Source organism: Dermacentor variabilis, unplaced genomic scaffold (assembly GCF_050947875.1).
Source record: "Dermacentor variabilis isolate Ectoservices unplaced genomic scaffold, ASM5094787v1 scaffold_14, whole genome shotgun sequence".
NCBI lineage: Eukaryota > Metazoa > Arthropoda > Arachnida > Ixodida > Ixodidae > Dermacentor > Dermacentor variabilis.
The window spans coordinates 9,912,175-9,933,718 of NW_027460302.1; the positions used below are offsets into that span (position 1 = coordinate 9,912,175).

A 21,544-nucleotide genomic window follows, 5' to 3' on the forward strand; every position below is an offset into this window, starting at 1 on the left:
TGTTTTTAAACTACGGCGTCTATCGTAATACCCAGTGCAGCGTATGTAGTCCGGAGACTCAGCTTCCGATTGATGCCGATTCCGACTCTCCACACATGGCGTCACACTGTTCCCAAAAGTGTTTTTAACACTGTTGTGAAAATTCACCTGGTATCTATAAAAGGATAAGCCTACCACAGAGGCTTGTTCGAACAGCCACGTTTGCGATGAGCTCCGCTGGAAACAGCGCATCCGCCCTCGGCCGTGAATCACACCCACCGTCAACTACTGATTCCGGTAATTATAAAGTCGTTCTCCCTCGTCTACCGACTGGCAACACCGTTCTCTATTCAGTTTTCCTGCATGCTGACCTGGCAGGGCGGCCGTATCGGGCCCCGGACTTTCGCGATGCTCTATTTCAGTGCTAAATGCAACTGATATCCTTGGTGCTGGACAATACCAGATGAGCCATTTGTGGTTGGTGACATGTGTTAATAGCATCGCGAAACAGAAACTCGTCGACAAAGGCGAGTTGCTGGTGAAAGGCCTCAAGTGCCTTGTCATAGACCCGGAATGCAAAAATATCAAGATGAAGCTTCTTTGGCTTCCCCCACACCTCGAACATAGACGGATTGTTGAAGTGCTAGAGCTATATGGCACAGTGCAGTCCATCACGAGAGAAATATGGCGGTGTGACGGCATGGAGGGCTGGCAAATGACTAATGGAGACGTAGCGTTCACATTGAAAGATGGGGTTTCTGCCAGTAATCTGCCACATCTGTTGAGCATATACGGCCACCAGTGCCTTATCTTGATTCCTGGCCGACCACCACTTTGCCTCCGGTGCAACAGAGTTGGGCATATCCGACGACACTGTAGAACACCGCGCTGCAGTTACTGTCACCGCTATGGTCACCCTGCGGATGCATGCATCGGAAGCTACGCTGACAAACTTCGTGGAAATAGACCAGCTGAGCATGATGCCATCACCGATCATCTAAGGGACGTGAGCGAAGTTGTGGACGCAAGTGGCAAAACCCTCCCTGAGACTCATCGACAAGAACAAATTAAGCCGTCATCGGCTGACATTAGCCTTAGCCAGAAGCCTGCGAGCGAGGATGAGACTAAGCCACCCGACGACGAACCAACTGTGTCTTGGGCAGAATCTCCACCAGTTCAAGATCGCCCACCGTCAGTGGAATCTGGATCGATATGCGAGTCCGCCAAAAAGGGGGGGGGGGAATAATAAGAATTAAACAATCACGCACTGTTGCCTCCAACACCTAGCCTAAAATTATTTTTCTTTCCTTTCCTTTTCCCTTCATTTTTTATGGCTACATTTAAACAGGCTCGTTTTCCTCCAAACCGCCACACAATGGCTATATTCCATAAAATAATTGAAGCTTAATCTTGCCCTTATCTATTTTTTTATTATTAGATATCAGGGCATAGAATTTTGCGTCCACTCACGCGTCGTGGGGCAGAGCTAGGGGGAATACATAAGCCTGGCATTTGCATTGGCAGTCTCAGTTTACTGTGTTTTGCCGCACGCTGGAGTCGTCTGGACCGATGTGCGGCTGAAGTCTCCAGGTCATGTCCTGGTATCCGCTCCCGATGACGTGAGAGACAGCAACATTTCTTGCTTGGTTAAAATTTTAACCAAGTGTTCAGCGCCTCAAGGAAAAAAAACAGGGCGGGAGGGGTCGCAAGCCATACTTTGCAGGAAAGGACTGTTAACAGCATAGTAGTGCCGGTATCCGGACCATTAAAGTGAGTTAACGTTGCCAGCGCTGTGTCTCGCCTTACGCGTGCACTACGGCAACTTCTGGTATGGCTTCGGCGTCCTTCAGACACCAGATAACGCTCTGCTCACTTACAGTCAAATTGTGAAATTACGAGGAAGTGTAAAACAGGCGGAAAATGTTACCCAGCGACATGACGACTCGGCACAGAAGAACGCACGAATGCCCGCTACCGAGCCGCCAGTGCTGTGTTTGTTTAATGCGGTTGCACGCCCTTTATGCGCTTAACGCAACTGGAATGAGACCCTAATTCTCGTAAAAATTAAGCTGCCACGAGCCATAGATAGCAAGTTATTGAGCATTCTGACGGGATGTGTTTTACTTTATAATAAAATTATTTGTTTGAACTATTCGAGAGCCATGAATAAACGACACGGCTGAGGAAAAAATCAACAGCCGGTCTTGAAGGAATTAATCGGGCTCTTATTTAACCCATAACTTTAATAGCAAAAGGGGAAAAAAAACAAGAAAAGTTGCTGTCTCTCACGTCATCGGGAGCGGATACCAGGCTCAGGACATGACCTGGAGGCTTCAGCCGCACATCGGTCCAGACGACTCCAGCTTGTGGCTAAACAAAGTAGACTGAGACTGCCAACGCAAATGCCTGGCTTCTGTATTCCCCCTAGCTCCGCCCCACGACGCGTGAGTGGACGCAAAATTCTATGCCCTGATATTTAATAATAAAAAATAGATAAGGCCAAGATTAAGCTTCAATTATTTTATCGAATGTAGCCATTGCGTGGCTGTTTGGAGGAAAACGAGCCTGCTTAAACGTACCCATAAAAATTAAGGGAAAAGGAAAGGAAAGAAAAATGATTTTAGGCTACGTGTTGGAGGCAACAGTGCGTGATTGTTGATTTCTTATTATTCCCCCCCCCCCGCCATTTTTTTCGCTCTAATAGCAGTGGCAGCAGAACCCTTTTAACCAAGTGTTTAGCGCCTTAAGGAAAAAAAAACAGAGGGCGCGAGGGGTCGCAAGCCATACTTTTCAGGAAAGGACTGTTAACAGCATAGTAAAGGCGGAATCCGGATCATTAAAGTGAGTTAACGTTGCCAGCGCCGCGTCTCGCCTTACGCGTGCACTACGGCAACTTCTGGTGTGGCTTTGGCGTCCTTCAGACACCAGATAGCGCTCTCCTCACTAACAGTCAAATTGCGAAATTACGAGGAAATGCAAAACAGGCGGAAAATGTTACACAGCGACATGGCGGCTCGGCAGAAAACGTTCAAAAACAGAAGAACGCTTGAATGCCCGCTACCGAGCCGCCAGTGCTGTGTTTACTTAATGCTGTTGCACGCCCTTTATGCTCTTAACGCAACTGGAATGAGACCCTAATTCTCGTAAAAATCAAGCTGCCACGAGCCATAGATAGCAAGTTATTGAGCATTCTGACGGGATGTGTTTTACTTTGAAATAAGATTATTTTTTGAACTATTCGAGAGGTTTGAATAAACGACACGCCTGAGGAAGAAAAAATGAACAGCCGGTCTTGAAGGAATTAATCGGGCTGTAATTTAACCCATAACTTCAATAGCAAAAGGAAAAAAAAAAGAAAGAAAAGTTGCTGCCTGTCACGTCATCGGAAGCGGATACCAGGCCCAGGGCATGACCTGCAGGCTTCAGCCGCACATCGGTCCAGACGACTCAGATACTACAGAGGTTTTTGAAAAAATGGTTGTTACATTTTCCCCATGAAAGACGGTTTTATTGATGTGAATTTACTAGAGTTTGGTGTTAGTTTTTGGGCAGGCATGGAGGTGTGTGTTTGTTTAGTGTTTGTTAGGTATTTTGGAAGTTTTTGTGCTGGCATAGAAGTGTGTGTTGGTGTAGTGTGTGTCTACCTAGTGCTGTTCTTCACTTGGCTGTGATGTGCGCTGCATAGATGTCTTGTGATGCAGCGATTGTCTCGCTCACGGCAAGTTTCTTGAATAGCCGCAGGTATTTGCGGCTGCAGAAGCGGCGCATGAACTGGTCGTTTTGGGGATCCCACCATCCAAGTGCCCCGATGATGATGGCCTCCACGGTCACTTTTTGGAATTCCCGCAGCAGGTATTCCCGGACTCGTTGGTACATCTCCTCCTTCCCCTGGCGGGCCGCGTTCAGGGCTGCAGGCCGGTTCTCGAACGGGCAGGTTACATCAATGATGATCGCCTCCACGCCCCTGCAAAGCACAAGGTCAGGACGGAGATTAGCGTTACCTACTGGTCGATTCTCGTGGGTGACAGTGAACTTGGTGGAGGCAGCGGCTTTCACTCGGTTCACGATCTGGTTGTGGCGGATGGTGTATGCTTGACTGTGAGTCATGCAGTGACACAGGACATGTGGCAGGGTCTCTGGTTGACCGCCACAAATCCTACACCGTTGGACCACGGCCGTAGCCCATGGCCTCGCTGCGTTCAGGGGAACGACGTTGAGTGGGGCCCGGTGAACGAAACGCCAGTGGGCAAACCTCGTGAATTGGCCGGTACGTACAATGTGGGAACAGCTCCGGTCGGCGGCAACGCACTCCCTCACTTTCCCCTGACTGGGTTTTTGGTGGAGATCGTGATCTCGTACGTTTGCCAGTGCCGTCCTGAGTGTCTTCTCCACCTTAGTACGTTTCCTCGGGCCAAGTGTTATGTCACCCCTGGAGATACGGCGGCCGTCCTTTCCGAATTCCCAGGTGACACCAAGACGCCGAGAAGCCTTGGGGGCCTCCGTCCACACGGACTGGAGCTGGGTCGCCGTGGCCCGGAAGTCACCCTCAGTCTCACCGCTCAGGTAGGCGTCCATGTCACCCGGTTCTGCAATGCGCCTCAACCTCCTGCATGTCACGACGATCAGCGCCTGCAGTGCCAGGTCCTGGACTTCAGTGTCTGCAGAGGAAAGAAGTTTGAAAGCATTGTCAATTCTGCAGATGTCACTGATTTCTGCCGCCACAGGAATGCCAAAGGCACCCGCTGCGGAGCTACCGTATAGGTAGTCGTTAGCAGCGTTGGCAGGCAGGTAGAGGGTCCGTTTGATGAGGGGGCGAAGCGTTGTGTCCAGGCGAGACCACTCTGCCTTACCAAGGGAGCCACACCTCATGGCAAAGTTGAGCGCCGCAAATACAAACGTTTTAACGGCGTCCAATCTCTGCCACGGGGCGAGCATCGAGGTAAGCAGGCGACGACCCACGTTGATGGCTTCGTCCGCGGTTGCCTGGTCCGGTAGTACCGAGAACCCGACTGGTCGCCCGAGGAAGGTGTGTGCCTCGAAGTCACTGATTGGCGGGATTGGGCAGCCGTAGACCGTGAAGGTCGTAGGTCTTGTCCCCACGGTTGTCTTTCCGGAGAGGTGCAGTGACTTGCACTTCGCGGTGTTGCGTGGCGGGAAGTGTAAAACAGGCGGAAAATGTTACACAGCGACATGGCGACTCGGCAGAAAACGTTCAAAAACAGAAGAACGCATGAATGCCCGCTACCGAGCCGCCAGTGCTGTGTTTACTTAATGCGGTTGCACGCCCTTTATGCGCTTGACACAACTGGAATGAGACCCTAATTCTCGTTAAAATTAAGCTGCCACGACCCACAGATAGCAAGTGCTTGAGCATTCTGACGGGATGTGTTTTACCTAGAAATAAAATTATTTGTTTGAACTATTCGAGAGCCTTGAATAAACGACACGGCTGAAGAAAAAAAATGAACAGCCGGTCTTGAAGGAATTAATCGGACTGTTATTTAACCCATAACTTTAATAGCAAAAGGAAAAAAAAAAGAAAGAAAAGTTGCTGTCTGTCACGTCATCGGAAGCGGATACCAGGCCCAGGGCATGACCTGCAGGCTTCAGCCGCACATCGGTCCAGACGACTCCAGCGTGTTGCAAAACAGAGTAGACTGAGGCTGCCAACGCAAATGCCTCGCTTATGTATTTCCCCTAGCTCCGCCCCACGACGCGTGAGTGGACGCAAAATTCCATGCCCTGATATCTAATAATAAAAAAATAGATAAGGGCAAGATTAAGCTTCAATTATTTCATGGAATGTAGCCATTGCGTGGCGGTTTGGAGGAAAACGAGCCTTATTTACCGTAGGCATAAAAAAATGAAGGGAAAAGGAAAGGAAAGAAAAATGGTTTTAGGCTACGTATAGGTGGCAACAGTGCGTGATTGTTTAATTCTTATTATTCCCCCCCCCCCCCATTTTTTTTGCTCTAATAGCAGTGGCAGCAGAACCATTTTAACCAAGTGTTCAGCGCCATAAGTGAAAAAAACAGAGAACGCGAGGGGTCGCAAGCCATACTTTGCAGGAAAGGACTGTTAACAGCATACCCAGGTAGCACAAAAGAGATACGTAACGTTTTCGTAGCGTTTATCCAAGACGATAAATACGGGTTAAAGAAGACACGAATGAGAGAACTTCGGCGGGAAAACGTCGGATATCTCTGCTAATGTCCGGCTTAATTACTTTCTTGAGACGATCTAGAACAGGTCTGCAAGACGTATTCGAAAAGCTGGTCTAGAAATAGGATTGGGAAAGACACAAGTAATCCCTTTGCCAAAACTATTCGGAACCAATTTATAAACGTTTTTAGGACGTTATCAAAAAGCTGGTCTAGAAGCGGTCTTGAAAGGTTTACGATCATCTGAAGCTAATTTTCGCGGGTGACGGGCGCGATGAGACATCGTTGTTCAAAACACGCGTTTAGTTTCGCCTCACGCGACTGGCCTATGCCGCGCAGACGTCGTCAGCCGCACCCGTTGGCACGGCCTAGGCCAATCGCGTGAGGTGAAACTGATCGGGCGTTTCGAACAACGATCTCCAATCGCGCCCCAGATGAGTAGAAGCGTCGTTGTTGACTGTAAGAGCCATGGCGCAGTGCCAAGCACTGTTCCCCGCATGGCCGGCGCATCGTCTACCAAGTCGCACGAAAATGAGCCTGTTAGGAATAATAAATCCTTAATACCGCCTTTAGTAAGCTACGATGCTTACAACCACAATGGGAATGACATCCTGCAAAGAACAAAGGGCCACGTCTTGGCAGGTGGCCAGACCAAGCCCTTCATGCCAAGAGTGCATGAAATGAGAACATTGTGACAAAGCAAGAACACTTTATTAAAATGTAATGCTTATGCAAGGTTCGAACAAACTGTGTGAGAAATGCAAATAGAAATAAAAGTACATCAACAATGACAAAAGTCGCAGAAAGGATTCGTAATGAACTCGAAAGTGAACATTCACTAGCACATAAACAAAATTCCAAGTACACATACAAAAATGAACAGAAAAACCTGGAGTGTACTAAAGTGTCTAATTTATCATAGTAAAGTGCGCGTGCTATTAGATGGACTAGAGTTATGCAGAAGTGACATCGGAGCGAATGGAAGAAGTAGACTGAAAAATGCAAGAGTATGAATTGGATGGTAACTGCCTCCAAGCAATGTTACCAATCATCTAGAAGCTTGAAAAGAGCACAAAAAGAAATACCACCGCATACCATCATAAAACAATCCTGTGACAGAAATAAAAAAAAATGGGAACAATGCAAAATTGGAAATATTGCCTTTAGGATATATCAAAGAAGGTAATGGCGAGAAAAATAACCATACAACAAAAAAGCAATAAAGTGAAATTAGTACAGAATACTTAAACGGGGGATTCAGTGTAACAAGTGAACACTACTGTAGTACAGCGAACGATGAGACAGTAATGCTGCATCTTGCCACTCCAGAACGTGAGAAATGAATATGCAAGCCTCATATTAGAAACCCACATAAACATGGAAATAAAATGGAATGCACTGGAAGCTGCATTTGTGTAACAAAGGAAGCAATGGTCATAATAAATAGTAAGTGTTTTATCTAAAAAGCCCTTTACAAGAGGCAAAGTTGTACCTCTCTGGCAAAAATAAAGTTGCAACGAATAATTTGCAAACCAGCAAATACATTAATTAGCACACTGACATGTCACACTTTGCGCACATCTCCAGTCTCCTAAAGTAAAAAAAAAGCACTCTGAATGAGAAAAAACGTTTAACACATGTAGCCCAGAGCAAATTCTTTGCCAGTTCACTCACACTTTCACATCCAAAAACATTTGCCACAAAGTCCAGGCACAGTTCCACTGATGTTTACCAATTCACCCCCACTTTCACGTCCAAAAATATTTGGCACACAGTCCAGGCAGAGCTTCATAGATAAACAGCTTGAGAGCACCCTACTGATTATTGTGCAGTCCCGCTGCTAGAAATAGAACTGCCGCACATGCTGGTAGTGGTTTCAATCTAGACACACTTGCTGCCCTGGACAGGTATGTTCAGATATCTGCACTGGTGCTCCATTTTGTCGAAGTAGACACATTGATGCACTACGCTGGTAATTGAAATGTTTTGAATGCACAAGTATTGGCTTCACCAGAGAGACTTGCCCACATACCACCACTGGCATATATATGCACTTGCTCTTCACTCAGTAGCATTGAACTTAAAGTGTTCCCTATGTGGGAGCCATGTGTAAAACCGGTGTCACACGACCACTCTCGATCGCGATCAAGCCCGATCCGGATCGAAATTATCGATGCGACTGGCTCACTCTCGTAGCTTGCGCAGAGGAGCCATCACGACCGAGAAATTCGATTTGTAACGGACTGGATAGCGGCTAAAAGAGCCCCGTGTGAAACCGGTATCAAATAATGCACAGACGTACGCTAGGAAAATGTGTTGCACAAGGACAAAGAACTGCGACATGCCCTGTTGTGCGAAGCGCGCGAACAGAACACATGTATATATATATATATTTAAAAAAAACTGCGAGAGCGCTTCGCGAACTCCATGCGCACACATGGCACCCGCACGAACTCGGCAGGCCGCCGTAAAGCGCGAAGGGCGCACAGCGTACATTCCGACACAGGTCCCAAACTGCAAACAATCGTACTACCTAAAGCATACAAGTTATTTTATACCAAAGGCATACTCGACTCACGTATGCAGTATGCACAAACGAGTTATGCAGCGTACATGCTGTATCCATTCGCCAAATAGTAAAATTGACAACAAGCACAAAGCTACAAGGGACTCAATACATTACTACCATTTGAGGCGTCAAATAAAATCGAATTTGGCCGTTTCATATATTGGACAGAATATATGGACACATGTGGTACCCGGTAATACCATGAAATACCCATCACGTGGGTAAAGGGGGCGAAAACACAATCGAGAACCTGAAGCGCAAACGATAAAAGCACGGTATGGTGCACGCAAAATTCTGTCAGTGCGCTGTAGCGCGAGGGAAGAAAATAGGGCGAGCACTTGACCTCACCTTTTGGGATACCGCACTAGTAGTGAATCATTAAAAAAAGCCTGTTTGAACCAGTTCCCTTGTCTGCAACACTCTTGCTAAACGGGAGACTAAAATACCACGATGATGGCTCTATTGCGGAGATCGGCAAGGTGCGCACAGACAGAAATTTTGCCGCCTTTCTTCGCATTCTGCAAAATGCTTTCTTGTTAGGATCACGCATAGCGGCCGACCCCGACGCTAGGGACACACAGGCACGATTTCGTCCCTCTAACTTTCGTCCTTATACTGCCCTTAACGCCTTAATTACAGCGTCAGTGAAAAGGCGCCTCACATAACATGACAATGAACTTGAAGAGCTGATTAGTGCCCTCCACTCCGCGCCCTCCAATTGAAAACACTACTGATTTCCAAATTAAACTACACAAACAGATCGCACAACCCAAACTAATCACAGAACGTCGTTTTCTTGACGGCAAAACCCTGCAACACTTACATGACAAAGGGCAGCGGCAGCACATTCAGAACAGCCGCTATCATACCACAGCGCAATGCAAGTGCGATAACGTTATTATGCCCGTCTCAAACAGATCGCACAACCCAAACTAATCACAGAATGTCGTTTTCTTGACAGCAAAGCACTGCAACACTTACATGACAAAGGGCAGCGGCAGCACATTCAGAACAGTCGCAAACAGACCATAGTGCCATGCGAGTGCGATAACGTAACTATGCCCGGCTTCACGAATAACGTGGCCGCCTTGATCACATAACAATTGAAAACACTACTGATTTCCCAATTAAAACCACACAAACATATCGCACAACCCAAACTGATCACAAAATATCGTTTTCTTGACAGCAAAACACTGCAACACTTACATAGCAAAGGGCAGCGGCAGCACGTTCAGAACAGCCGCAAACACACCACAGCGCAATGCGAGTGCGGTGACGCGACGACGCCATGACGACGCGACTATGCCCCGGCTCGCCCGGCTGCCCGGCATCACGAATCACGTGGCCACCTTGGTCACATGATTTGACGACGGTATCGCCACCTTGCGCAAGGTTGGATCGCGTTGATGGGTTGTTGAATATTGTAGAAGCCGCTAAAGAGGCTGACGCGCCGTGGCGTGGCGGTGGCGTTTTGAGTCGTTTGCAAAACGTATTCACCCCTCGTTTTTAAGCTGTCTGGCTTCCAACGTTATCAAAACGTATTCACCCCTCGTTTTTAAGCTATCTTGTTTGGAACATCTTTGATGCGTCGATTTTGGTCAAAAATCCGTTTCAGACGGTGAATCCCTTAATACGACGTTTTCAAGACTTTGTGTGCTACCTGGGTAGTAGTGCCGGAATCCGGACCATTAAAGTGAGTTAACGTTGCCAGCGCCGCGTCTCGCCTTACGCGTGCTTTACGGCAACTTCTGGTGTGGCTTTAGCGTCCTTCAGACACCAGATAGCGCTCTCCTCACTAACAGTCAAATTGCGAAATTACGAGGAAGTGCAAAACAGGCGGAAAATGTTACACAGCGACATGACGGCTCGGCAGAAAACGTTCAAAAACAGAAGAACGCTTGAATGCCCCCTACCGAGCCGCCAGTGCTGTGTTTACTTAATGCTGTTGCACACCCTTTATGCGCTAAACGCAACTGGAATGAGACCCAAATTCTGGAAAAAATTAAGCTGCCACGAGCCATAGATAGCAAGTTATTGAGCATTCTGACGGGATGTGTTTTACTTTGAAATAAAATTATTTGTTTGAACTATTTGAGAGCCATGAATAAACGACACGGCTGAGGAAAAAAAATGAACAGCCGGTCTTGAAGGAATTAATCGGACTGTTATTTAAGCCATAACTTTAATAGCAAAAGGAAAAAAAGAAAGAAAAGTTGCTGTCTCTCACGTCATCGGGAGCGGATACCAGGCCCAGGGCTGCAGGCTTCAGCCGCACATCGGTCCAGACGACTCAGACACTACAGAAGTTTTTGAAAAAAATGGTTGTTACATTTTCCCTATGAAAGATGGTTTTATTGATGTGAATTTACTAGAGTTTGGTGTTAGTTTCTGGGCAGGCATGGAGGTGTGTGTTTGTTTAGTGTTTGTTGGGTATTTTGGAAGTTTTTGTGCTGGCATAGAAGTGTGTGTTGGTGTAGTGTGTGTCTACCTAGTGCTCTTCTTCACTTGGCTGTGATGTGCGCTGCATAGATGTCTCGTGATGCAGCGATTGTCTCGCTCACGGCAAGTTTCTTGAACAGCCGCAGGTATTTGCGGCTGCAGAAGCGGCGCATGACCCGGTCGTTTTGGGGATCCCACGATCCAAGCGCCCCGATGATGATGGCCTCCACGGTCACTTTTTGAATTCTCGCAGCAGGTATTCCCGCCCTGGATTGTTCTTATCCTCCTTCCCCTGGCGGGCCGCGTTCAGGGCTGCAGGCGGGTTCTCGAACGGGCAGGTTACATAAATGATGATCGCCTCCTCGCCCCTGCAAAGCACAAGATCAGGACGGAGATTAGTGTTACCTACTGGTCGATTCTCGTGGGTGACAGTGAACTTGGCGGAGGCAGCGGCTTTCACTCGGTTCACGATCTGATTGTGGCGGTTGGTGTATGCTTGACTGTGAGTCATGCAGTGACACAGGACATGTGGCAGGTTCTCCGCTTGACCGCCACAAATCCTACACCGTTGGTCCACGGCCGTAGCCCATGGTCTCGCTGCGTTCAGGGGAGCGACGTTGAGTCGGGCCCGGTGAACGAAACGCCAGTCGGCAAACCTCGTGAATTGGCCGGTACGTACAATGTGGTAACAGCTCCTGTCGCTGGCAACGCACTCCCTCACTTTCCCCTGACTGGGTTTTTGGTGGAGATCGTGATCTCGTGCGTTTGCCAGTGCCGTCCTCAGTGTCTTCACCACCTTAGTACGTTTCCTCGGGCCAAGTGTTATGTCACCCCTGGAGATACGGGGGCCGTCCTTTCCGAATTCCCAGGTGACACCAAGACGCCGAGAAGCCTTGGGGGCCTCCGTCCACACGGACTGGAGCTGGGTCGCCGTGGCCCGGAAGTCACCCTCAGTCTCGCCGCTCAGGTAGGCGTCCATGTCACCCGGTTCTGCAATGCGCCTCAACCTCCTGCATGTCACGACGATCAGCGCCTGCAGTGCCAGGTCCTGGGCTTCAGTGTCTGCAGAGGAAAGAAGTTTGAAAGCATTGTCAATTCTGCAGATGTCACTGATTTCTGCTGCCACAGGAATGCCAATGGCACCCGCTGCGGAGCTACCGTATAGGTAGTCGTTAGCAGCGTTGTCAGGCAGGTAGAGGGTCCGTTTGATGAGGGGGCGAAGCGTTGTGTCCAGGCGAGACCACTCTGCCTTAACAAGGGAGCCACCCCTCATGGCAAAGTTGAGAGCCGGAAATACAAATGCTTTAACGGCGTCCAATCTCTGCCACGTGGCGAGCATCGCGGTCAGCAGGCGACGACCCACATTGATGGCTTCGTCCACGGTTGCCTGGTCCGGTAGTACCGAGAAGCCGACTGGTCGCCCGAGGAAGGTGTGTGCCTCGAAGTCACTGATTGACGGGATTGGGGTGCCGTAGACCGTGAAGGTCGTAGGTCTAGTCCCCACGGGTGTCTTTCCGGAGAGGTGCAGCGAGTTGCACTTCGCGGGGTTGCGCGGCGGGAAGTGCTAAACAGGCGGAAAATGTTACACAGCGACATGGCGACTCGGCAGAAAACGTTCAAAAACAGAAGAATGCTTGAATGCCCGTTACCGAGCCGCCAGTGCTGTGTTTACTTAATGCTGTTGCACGCCCTTTATGCGCTTAACGAAACTGCAATGAGACCCAAATTCTCGAAAAAATTAAGCTGCCACGAGCCATAGATAGCAAGTTATTGAGCATTCTGACGGGATGTGTTTTACTTTGAAATATAATAATTTGTTTGAACTATTCCAGAGCCTTGAATAAACGACAAGGCTGAGGAAAAAAAATGAACAGCCGGTCTTGAAGGAATTAATCGGACTGTTATTTAACCTATAACTTTAATAGCAAAAGGAAAAAAAAGAAATGAAAGTTGCCGTCTCTCACGTCATCGGGAGCGGATACCATGCCCAGGGCATGACTTGCAGGCTTCAGCCGCACATCGGTCCAGACGACTCAGATACTACAGAGTTTTTCATTGTGCTAGTTACAATACATCAAAAATATGTGTTACAGAACCAAGGAAGAAACGGATAAAAGGTATATTATCTAAAAACGCAAACAAATGACTAAAAAAACTAGTTAGTGGTGTTAGTAATAAAAGGCTAAAACTGTAAAGGTGTAAAACTTGGCAATAATCGCTTCTCTAGAAACATAAGATCATTAAGATGTGCCTATATGCGCTCTAAAGATCTTTGTAGAGGCGCTGATGGTGTCGCTGATGCACAGGCGTTTGAGTGTCCATAGGTATGAGCTACTACACAGCCTGCGCATCACGCGATCGTTCCCCTGATCCCAGGTGCCAAGGCAGCCGACGACCACCGCGTCCACCGTCACGCGTTGGAAGCGCCGGAGGAGATTACGCTGTACAGGGGCGTACTTCTCCTTAGCCTTCCGGCCGTCCTGGAACGCCTGTAGCCTGTTCTCGACAGGGCAGCAGACGTCCAGGATCAGTGCCTCCTCTCCACGGGCCAGTACCAGGTCGGGCTTGAGTGATGTAGTGCCCAGGACCTGTTTCTCTGCAATGACTGTAAACCTCCCCAAGGCAGCCTTTTTTATTCTGGCGACGATGGTGTTGTGACGCTCCGTCATGGCCCGACTCTGCCGCATGCAATGGCAGAGTACATGCGGCAGTGTCTCCTCCCCGTATCCGCAGCGCCTGTATCTTTTGTCGGCTGTGGGTGCCCAGAGTCTTGTGGCATTGAGGGGGAGGAAATTTAGTCGGGCTTGATGCAGGAAGAGCCAGTCAATGAAGCGGGTGTAGCGGCCGGACCTCACGAAGTGTGAATTTGCCGGGTCGGCCGTCATACACACCATCGCCTTGCCCTGGTTTGGTTTGTCATGCAGAGCTCTGTCCCTTTCGGTGGAGAGGAGCGCCCGGATGGTCTTGACCAGCTTGTGGCGGTTCCTGCTGACACAGAGGCCTCTCCGCAGTTGATGCGGGCTCCATGCTCCAAGAGCTCCCAGGCGACGGAGAGGCGACGGGAGGCTTTCCGGGCCTCCGTCCACACAGACTGGACCTGTGTGGACGTTTGTCGGAAGTCGCCCTCCGTCTCGCCTGAGAGGTAGGCCTCCATGTCCTCGGTGTTCGCGGGTCGTCTTAGCCGCCTTGACACGACGCCCTCTAGGTCCCCTGCCGCACGCTCCCGGACCTCCACGTCAGTCGACGTCAGTAGCTTGAAGGCTCCATCCACCCGGTAGATGTCGCTGAGCTCCGCCGCAAGTGGGATCCCTGCACTGCCATCCTGAGAGCTTCCGTACAAGTATTCATTGGAAGCTCTGGCCGGCACGTACAGGGTCTTCTTGATTAGTGGGCGGAGCTCCTCGTCCAGGCGTTGCCACTCTCCTTTGCTGGCAAGGCCCACCCGCATGTCAAAGTTCAAGGCTGGATACAAGAATGTCTTTATGGCATCCAGCCTTTGCCATGGGGCGAGCATGGAGGAGAGCAGCTTTCTGCCTAGGTGGATGGTGTCGTCGACCGTCGTCTCGTCCGGTAGCACCTTGAACCCCACTGGACGGCCCTGGAACCTGTGCCCCTTGAAGTCGCCAAGTGCCGGAATCGGGTCGCCACCCACGGTGAAAGAGGTGGGCCGTGTACCCACGGGGTGGCGACCAGACAGGTGTAGAGACCGGCACTTGGCGGCGTTCAGTCGCAGCCCAATCCGGGCCGACAGGCCAGTCACACGATCCAAGCGGCTCTGCAGGGTGGTGGGATCCGCTGCCAGCAGCGTCAGATCATCGGCGTAGGCATGGATGTTGCGCTGCCTATCGCCTCCCTGTACTGCACGGATGACCGGGTCCACTACCAGATTGAAAAGCAGGCCGCTCAGAGGACAGCCCTGTCTCAGCCCGGCTCCGATGGTGATTGGCTCCGTAATGCCAGCTGCTGCCACGACGCAGGTGGTGTTGGCGCGGTAGAGGTCTTCAACGATGGTAGCAAAGGCCTCCCCCGCGCCGGCGCCGCGGACAGCGTCGACGAGGGCCTGATGGGCGACCGAGCCGAAGGCGTTGGCAAAATCGAGGAACCCCACGCACAGCTCCCCACCTCCTGTCCTGGCATCATCCAGGCGTCCCCGCAGCACGAAGTTGTGTTCAAACACCCCATCGTGCGGCAGGAAGCCCTTCTGACACCTGGACAGTACCGCATGGTCGCCCAACCACCTCTGCAGCCGGGTGGTGAGACACCCGGCATACAGTTTGGCAATCGTGCGACCAAGGGCAATGGGTCGCCAGTTTGTGGGGTCCTCGCGGTCGCACTTCTTGTAGATCAGGATTGTCCTCGTCGACTTCCAGCTCAGGGGCGTGCGGCGGTATTGGAGGCATACGTTGTATACCGCCGCCAGGAACCTGCCCTCAGGGTCCACCTGCCTCCAGTGGTGGTACGTGAGGCGGTCCTCCCCTGGAGCTGTACTCTCGCATTTACGGAGCTTGGCTGCGACTTCTTCCGGTGAAAAGGGGCACAAGTCCAGTTCTTCGGTGGCCGGAAGCCTTGACCGCAGGATGCTGGTATCCACGGTTGTTGGTGACCAGAGGTTCGAGTAGTGGTCTTGCAGTGCATGGGGGTCAATCGGGCAGAGCTGCGATGGGCCTTCAGTGATCAGCCGCACTGCCCGGCGCCGGCTCCTTCTGTCCAGTGTATGGATCTGCTGGGGGTTGTCGGTGTTCACCTCGCGCCTTCGTGATTGGCGCGAGTCCCCGACTGGCAGCCGCAGGTGTTTTGTTGCGGCTGCGATGGCACGGTCGAGGATGTTTTCAAACCGTGCCCACTCCCCAGCAGACTCAGGCAACCGGCTCAATGCCCGCAGCTCTGCCGTTTCGTCCGCTAAGGTCCATGCACTGCCCTCTGGCCGCGTGGTACCAGCATGTTCTTCCTGGGTCCCGAAGTACTGGGTGCTTCCATCATGGTCCTGCACATCTGCTCTGCCTGGGGAGAGCTCCTGCATGGCCGCCGGTTCGTGAGCCTCGGAGGCTGGTGCTCCCGGGCTGCCTCGGTTGAACAGCAGCGATGGTGTTGGAGAGGGAGTGGCCGAGGCCGCGGTCCGCCCTGATTGGGTTGGCGTCCGCTGAGAGGGTGCCTCGGCCATCTAGTCATCGCTGCTTTGTCCGGGTGATCTTCGAGGCGCCACAGGAGACGGCTCCTGGTCGGCGGCCTGCTCGGTGGCCACCCCTGGTGTTTCGGGAGGGTCTTCAGCGGGACCCTCGGTGCGGTCCTGCTCTGTTGGGGGGTGCCGTCGTTGTCCTGCTCCGACGCACCAGAGGCAGCACCCGCGGCGAGATCACGCCTGGCTGTTAGTGCCGCCTCCCTCCTGTGCCACTGTTCGTGGTTGCTCAAGCCCCTCCTTGTGGGGAAGGACATTGAGCAACTGCCACACTGATGTGGCATGGTAGCAGGGGGGGCGGTCGAGTTGGCTGCAGCCAGGCAGGCGTGGGAGGCTGGTCTTTGCCCCAGTGTCTCGTCGCAGATACTGCACACGTTGATGGTGCGCCGGATTCTGGTGCCGTGCTCGAGTTCTAGGTGCCGCTGGAGAGACTGCCGCCGCGCTGTCCACTTGGCCGCAGCCTAAGCAGCTCGGCAGCTCTCCTCGCAGCACCGGACCGTGTGGGGCACGGGAAAGAACACCGTGAGGGTACCATCCTCACAGGCCGGCTGGCGTTCCTGCGCAGGGGTGTTGGGGTCGCCATCGTCCTCGTTATGGTCATGGGCCGTGCGGCCGTGGCCCCCAAGATCCATTGGATGGGCTTACCCTCCGGACCCGGCGGCTCTCCTTAAAGGAGGCCAGGTCCGGAGGCTAGGGGGCCACCAGGGGTGGCAGCGAGAGGGCCAGGCCCATGACGGACGATGGCGAGGGCAGGGGCCAGCCGGTTGTGCCCCAGCACAGCACCGGTCGAGACAGCAGGACCAACAGGCACCCCGCAGGCCGGCAGCACCGGATTCCAAGCAGTGGTCAAGCCGAGCAGGGCAGGAGTCTCCGGGAGGCAGCAGGCAGCGCCAGGCAGCGGCAGGACCAGGAAGCAGGGCCGGTGTGGGTCGTCCAGGGGCCACCAGGTAGCAGCACGTGGGCTGTCCTGGAGACAGTGCCGCAGGGAGCCGAGGGCCTAGAAAGATAGGGCTGGGACAGGGGAAAGACACTGATATAACCGGGCAGGCATCCGGGCGCCTCTACAAAGATAAGTGTAGCAAAGGCCGGTCAAGCCAGCTGCATGTGCTACACAAAGGGAAGGTTTTATTCCTTCAACAACAAATTTCATGTCATCAAAAACTTCCTATACATAGTTCACTCGTTGCTATGCATCTTTATGGTGCTTTCATAATATTGACATAGTGAGCTTTTTGTTCTCTATACATGCAGACAGCGCGTATCTTTATACAATTCTAATGCTGGTCAGCAGTTAGAAAAAAAAGGTCATAGGAAGAAAGAAAAGAAGACAGTAAACATCATTGAGTCTTGTGGTACCTGTGCCTATACCCATTGGCGGCTGCCATTGCAGCGTCGGAGACAGCGCTCGGCGCTACATGTTGCCGCAACTTGTGTGGTTTGTATGTGGTTTGGGGGGGTTTGTTAGTATGGTATTAAGGGTAGTGTGAGTTGCCCGTTTTTGTAAATGAAGAATTATGTATGCCAACGTCTGAGGAAGCTTTCCTCCCCGTTGGCTCCGATTTCCTCCTGTAGACAGTCCCATAAAAGTAGGCTGATTCTCTGGAGGGTGGGGTATGCCGCTCTCACTGGTGTTTTCCTTACTTCAGCGAGGCATCTGCGCTTCCATATGACATACATGGTGCACGCCAGCACCAAGTTATCAAATCTGCCTTTTGATTTTTTCTGGTGTAGCTGAGTCCGTACACCGAAAACTTTTGATACCAGTTGACATACTATTTTCGCGGCAGCACACTCAAAAAGGGCGTGGTCTACGGTTTCAATGTGTTTGCAGTTGGGACATTGGTTGTTTGGCACAATGCCCATTCCGTACAGCCTCTGACGTGTTGGGAGGACTTGCCATTTTCTTTTAATTTCAAAGTCTTGCATTTCCTCGGGAAGCTTCACGTTCTTTAGGTGGTTTTCTTTGAAGCGTTCAATTTTTGCCTTATCCTCCTGTGAAAGGTGTTTTAGCGTCAGTGTCTCGTTAATTCGAGCGGGCGAGTCTGTATCGATTTTTACGTCCGGGGCCTCGTTTTCTAACATGGCCTTGGTGATTATTGCAGCCCTATAGGATTCAGAGGGGGATTCAGCGAGTGCACCTGTGGTTCCGCTGTGGTCTATGATGCTGCGGTACGTACTGTTCCAGTATCTCATTAGGCTCTTGCCGGTGTAGTCGGTCGAGTTGCCTAAGAAACGTGCCGTTTTAGAGCTAAAAGCCGGGAGGTTGTCTTGACGTGGAGGAGGCCGAGACCTCCGCACGACGTCGCGAGTTGCAGGATGTTCCGTTTTAGTGGTGGGGGTTTGTTGTCCCATAGAAAAGCTGTGCTCATTTTATTTAACTTGGTAATTGTTTTGCTCGGCATTAAGCCTATGCGACTTGCATAGTTGGCGAAGCCGCAAGCTGTGGTTCTAATTGCGAGAGCCTTGTCTGTCAGGGTTAATTCCGTTTGCTGTAATTGGTAGAGTGCTCGTTCTGCTTTTGCGATGGCAACCTGCCATGTAGTGGGCGCTACCCCTTTTTGTGAGAAATACAGTCCGAGGACCTTCACAGTGTCGACTCGTTGCAGGTTGCCTATTGCATTCGGTGGGAAGGAGCCGAATATAAGCGCTTTGCTTTTCCCTTCGTTTAACGCGGCGCCAGACAGCGTTGCATACTCTTCAAAAATCGTTCTGAAGTACCAAAGACTTGGTTGGTTGCGAATGAAGACGGAGAGATCGTCCGCGTAAGCCTTTATTTTTACTTCGTCTCGTCCTGTCATCGGGAAACCACGGATGCGTTCATCTCCGATGATGCTGGTAATCAGGGGTTCAATGGAGATGACAAACAGGGTTGGTCCAAGAGGACAACCCTGACGTATTCCCCGCTTATAATGAAAATCCTGTGTGACGGTCCTGTTTATCTGTATGTTGCATGTCATATTACTATACAGAAGCTTAATAATCTCAATAAAATCTGTGGGAAAGCCGAAATGTTCCATTACTGTGAAAAGATAAGTGTGGTTGACACGGTCGAAGGCTTTTGCCTGGTCTAAGGAGAGAAATGCACCGCTTATCTGTTTTTCTGTAGCATATTCGAATATATCTCTTGTTAATGTCAAATTTGCAAAAATGGATCTGCCGGGGACCGCACATGTTTGGTAAGGGGATATTAACTTAGGAAGGGCGTGTTTGATTCTGTTATTTAACACTGCTGCTGTGATTTTATAGTCCGTGTTTAGTAAGGTGATTGGACGCCACGATTGGGGGCAGTTCGGTTGGGCGCCTTCCTTGAGCAAGAGTATGATTCGCCCTTTCCCAAAGGAGGGGGGTTTTCCCTTTTCGCGTAAGATCATATTTATCATGCGGCAGAGCGCTTCACCTACTTGCTCAAAGAAGGTTACATAGAACCCGGTGGTTATGCCGTCGCATCCTGGGGCTGATGTGTGTGTCATATTTTGCCAGGTGTTTTCCAGTTCCTCGGTTGTGACGTCATTACAGAGATTAGTTCTTTCCCGCTGGTCAAGGTGCTGCAACTTTTCGCATAACTTATCAAGGTTCCGCGCGCCTTTCTCGGTTTCAATCGGATCTTCCGCGAATTGTTTTTTAAAGTGAGCTAAGAAAATGCTCTGTATTTCTGTTGGGTCGTTTGTTGTTGTACCATCCTCTCTTATCGCTTCTGTTATTACTTTTGGGGCGTTACTCCCTGCACTGTTACTGTTTTCTTCTGTAATGGCTTGTAGTGGGCGTAGTTCTTGCCGTACGCTGTTAGTGCGCTTTTCCAAGAGGCGATCATACTTTCTTTGCAGTATCTGCAAATACGAACCGGTACAGGCGGTTAAGGTATCGGCCCTCTGTATGATCCGCATTCTTCTTTGTAATGCATTTAGTTCAGCAGTGCACCTTCTGTGCCTTGCCTTGCCTTCGCCCTGTAATGCCGCGGTCCATTTCTTCTTGAGATCTTCCCAAGTCTCTGGGCTCATGTCTGCCATTTGCTCAGTTATTGCACTTAAGGTTTGTTTCAAGTTTTCTTTGCAGGTGTCGTCCTGTAGTAAGGCAGTGTCGAGTCGCCAACCTCCGGAACTTGCTGCCGGCCTTGGGAGACCCCGTATCAAACAGACTACTGGGAGGTGGTCGGTTTTTTTCTTCAATAGCGTCGGGAGCTTGGCGATCGTGCACGTCTCGAGTTTTGGGACGAGGAAGTCAGGGATGTATATCCTGTCGATTCTGCTTGTGGTTCGGGTGGAGATGCGGGTAGGTTCAAACTGTTCATCGTGCAGGTAAACCCATGCGTCTGTGAGGTACAAGTGGCAGAGGATTCTGCAGAGCTCTTTTGAATTGTAAGTTGAACCTCCTTGCCCTGGGCCTCTAATGTCCCTGGTGGAGTTGATAACACAGTTAAAATCTCCAAGAAGGACGTGGGGTAATTTTTCGAGTAGTAGTGGGTGGAGGGCTTTAAAGAAAGTATTCGTGTCTGAACGTGTTGCCGGTGCGTAGATGTTCACGAATCGTACTTTCCTGTCATCTATATGAATGTCTAACATCAGGGTCCGTCCGTGCGCTCCGTAGAAGCAATGCGCTTGTCTTCTGAACCTGCCTGATACAAAAATGGCTCCGACGCCGCACGCTCGGGCGTATGTTAGTGAAAAAAAAGCTTCCACCTGGAAGTCTCGTTTAAATGTCGCCACGTCAAGCGGGGTCCTCAGGTTTGCCTCTTGAATGAAAACAATGTCTGTTCCTTCTTCCGTTGCGAGATTCATAATCTCGCGTTGTTTGGTTTTGTCGCGAAAACCCCTGACGTTTAAGGACGCAAATTTAAGAAAGGCCTTTGGTTCCTGGCTCGTCTGATAACTTAGGATTTAGACAAGAAAGAAAAAAAAAGGGAGCAGGGGGGGGGGGGGGGGGGAGCGTGGTACGGAATGGTCCTTTCACGCCATTGGTGGAACCTTTGATTGTGGCGGCCGTCCGATGGACGGACTCTGACGCGGACTGTGCGGGCGATCTGAAGGAAGCTATGGAGGGGGGCGTGTACCGCGAGCCTCGTTGCTGGTGGCGGTGTCCGTAACATGGCAGTGGCAAGGGGGGTTAAACGTACTCTTGCACAGGCGCTGTCTTATTTATCACGCCTTCAGGCATACTAGAAGAAGGAGGGGGGGGGGTCCTTTCATCAGTTTTTTTTTCATTGCTTTCTTGCGCTTCTGC

The 21,544-nt window shown here is 50.8% G+C and overlaps 1 protein-coding gene and 2 pseudogenes across 1 annotated transcript; 1 reads left to right on the forward strand and 2 right to left on the reverse strand.

The window, feature by feature from the left end:
• The first annotated feature begins 206 nt into the window (after positions 1-206).
• LOC142567778 (uncharacterized) lies at positions 207-1,225 on the forward strand (annotated as a pseudogene).
• Positions 1,226-3,571: 2,346 nt separating this feature from the next.
• LOC142567779 (uncharacterized) lies at positions 3,572-4,914 on the reverse strand. Its single transcript, XM_075677939.1, has one exon. It carries the CDS (start codon positions 4,912-4,914, stop codon positions 3,637-3,639), a length of 1,278 nt encoding a protein of 425 aa, XP_075534054.1. The 3' UTR covers positions 3,572-3,636.
• Positions 4,915-11,102: 6,188 nt separating this feature from the next.
• Positions 11,103-12,490, reverse strand: LOC142567780 (uncharacterized; annotated as a pseudogene).
• Between the last annotated feature and the right edge of the window lie 9,054 nt (positions 12,491-21,544).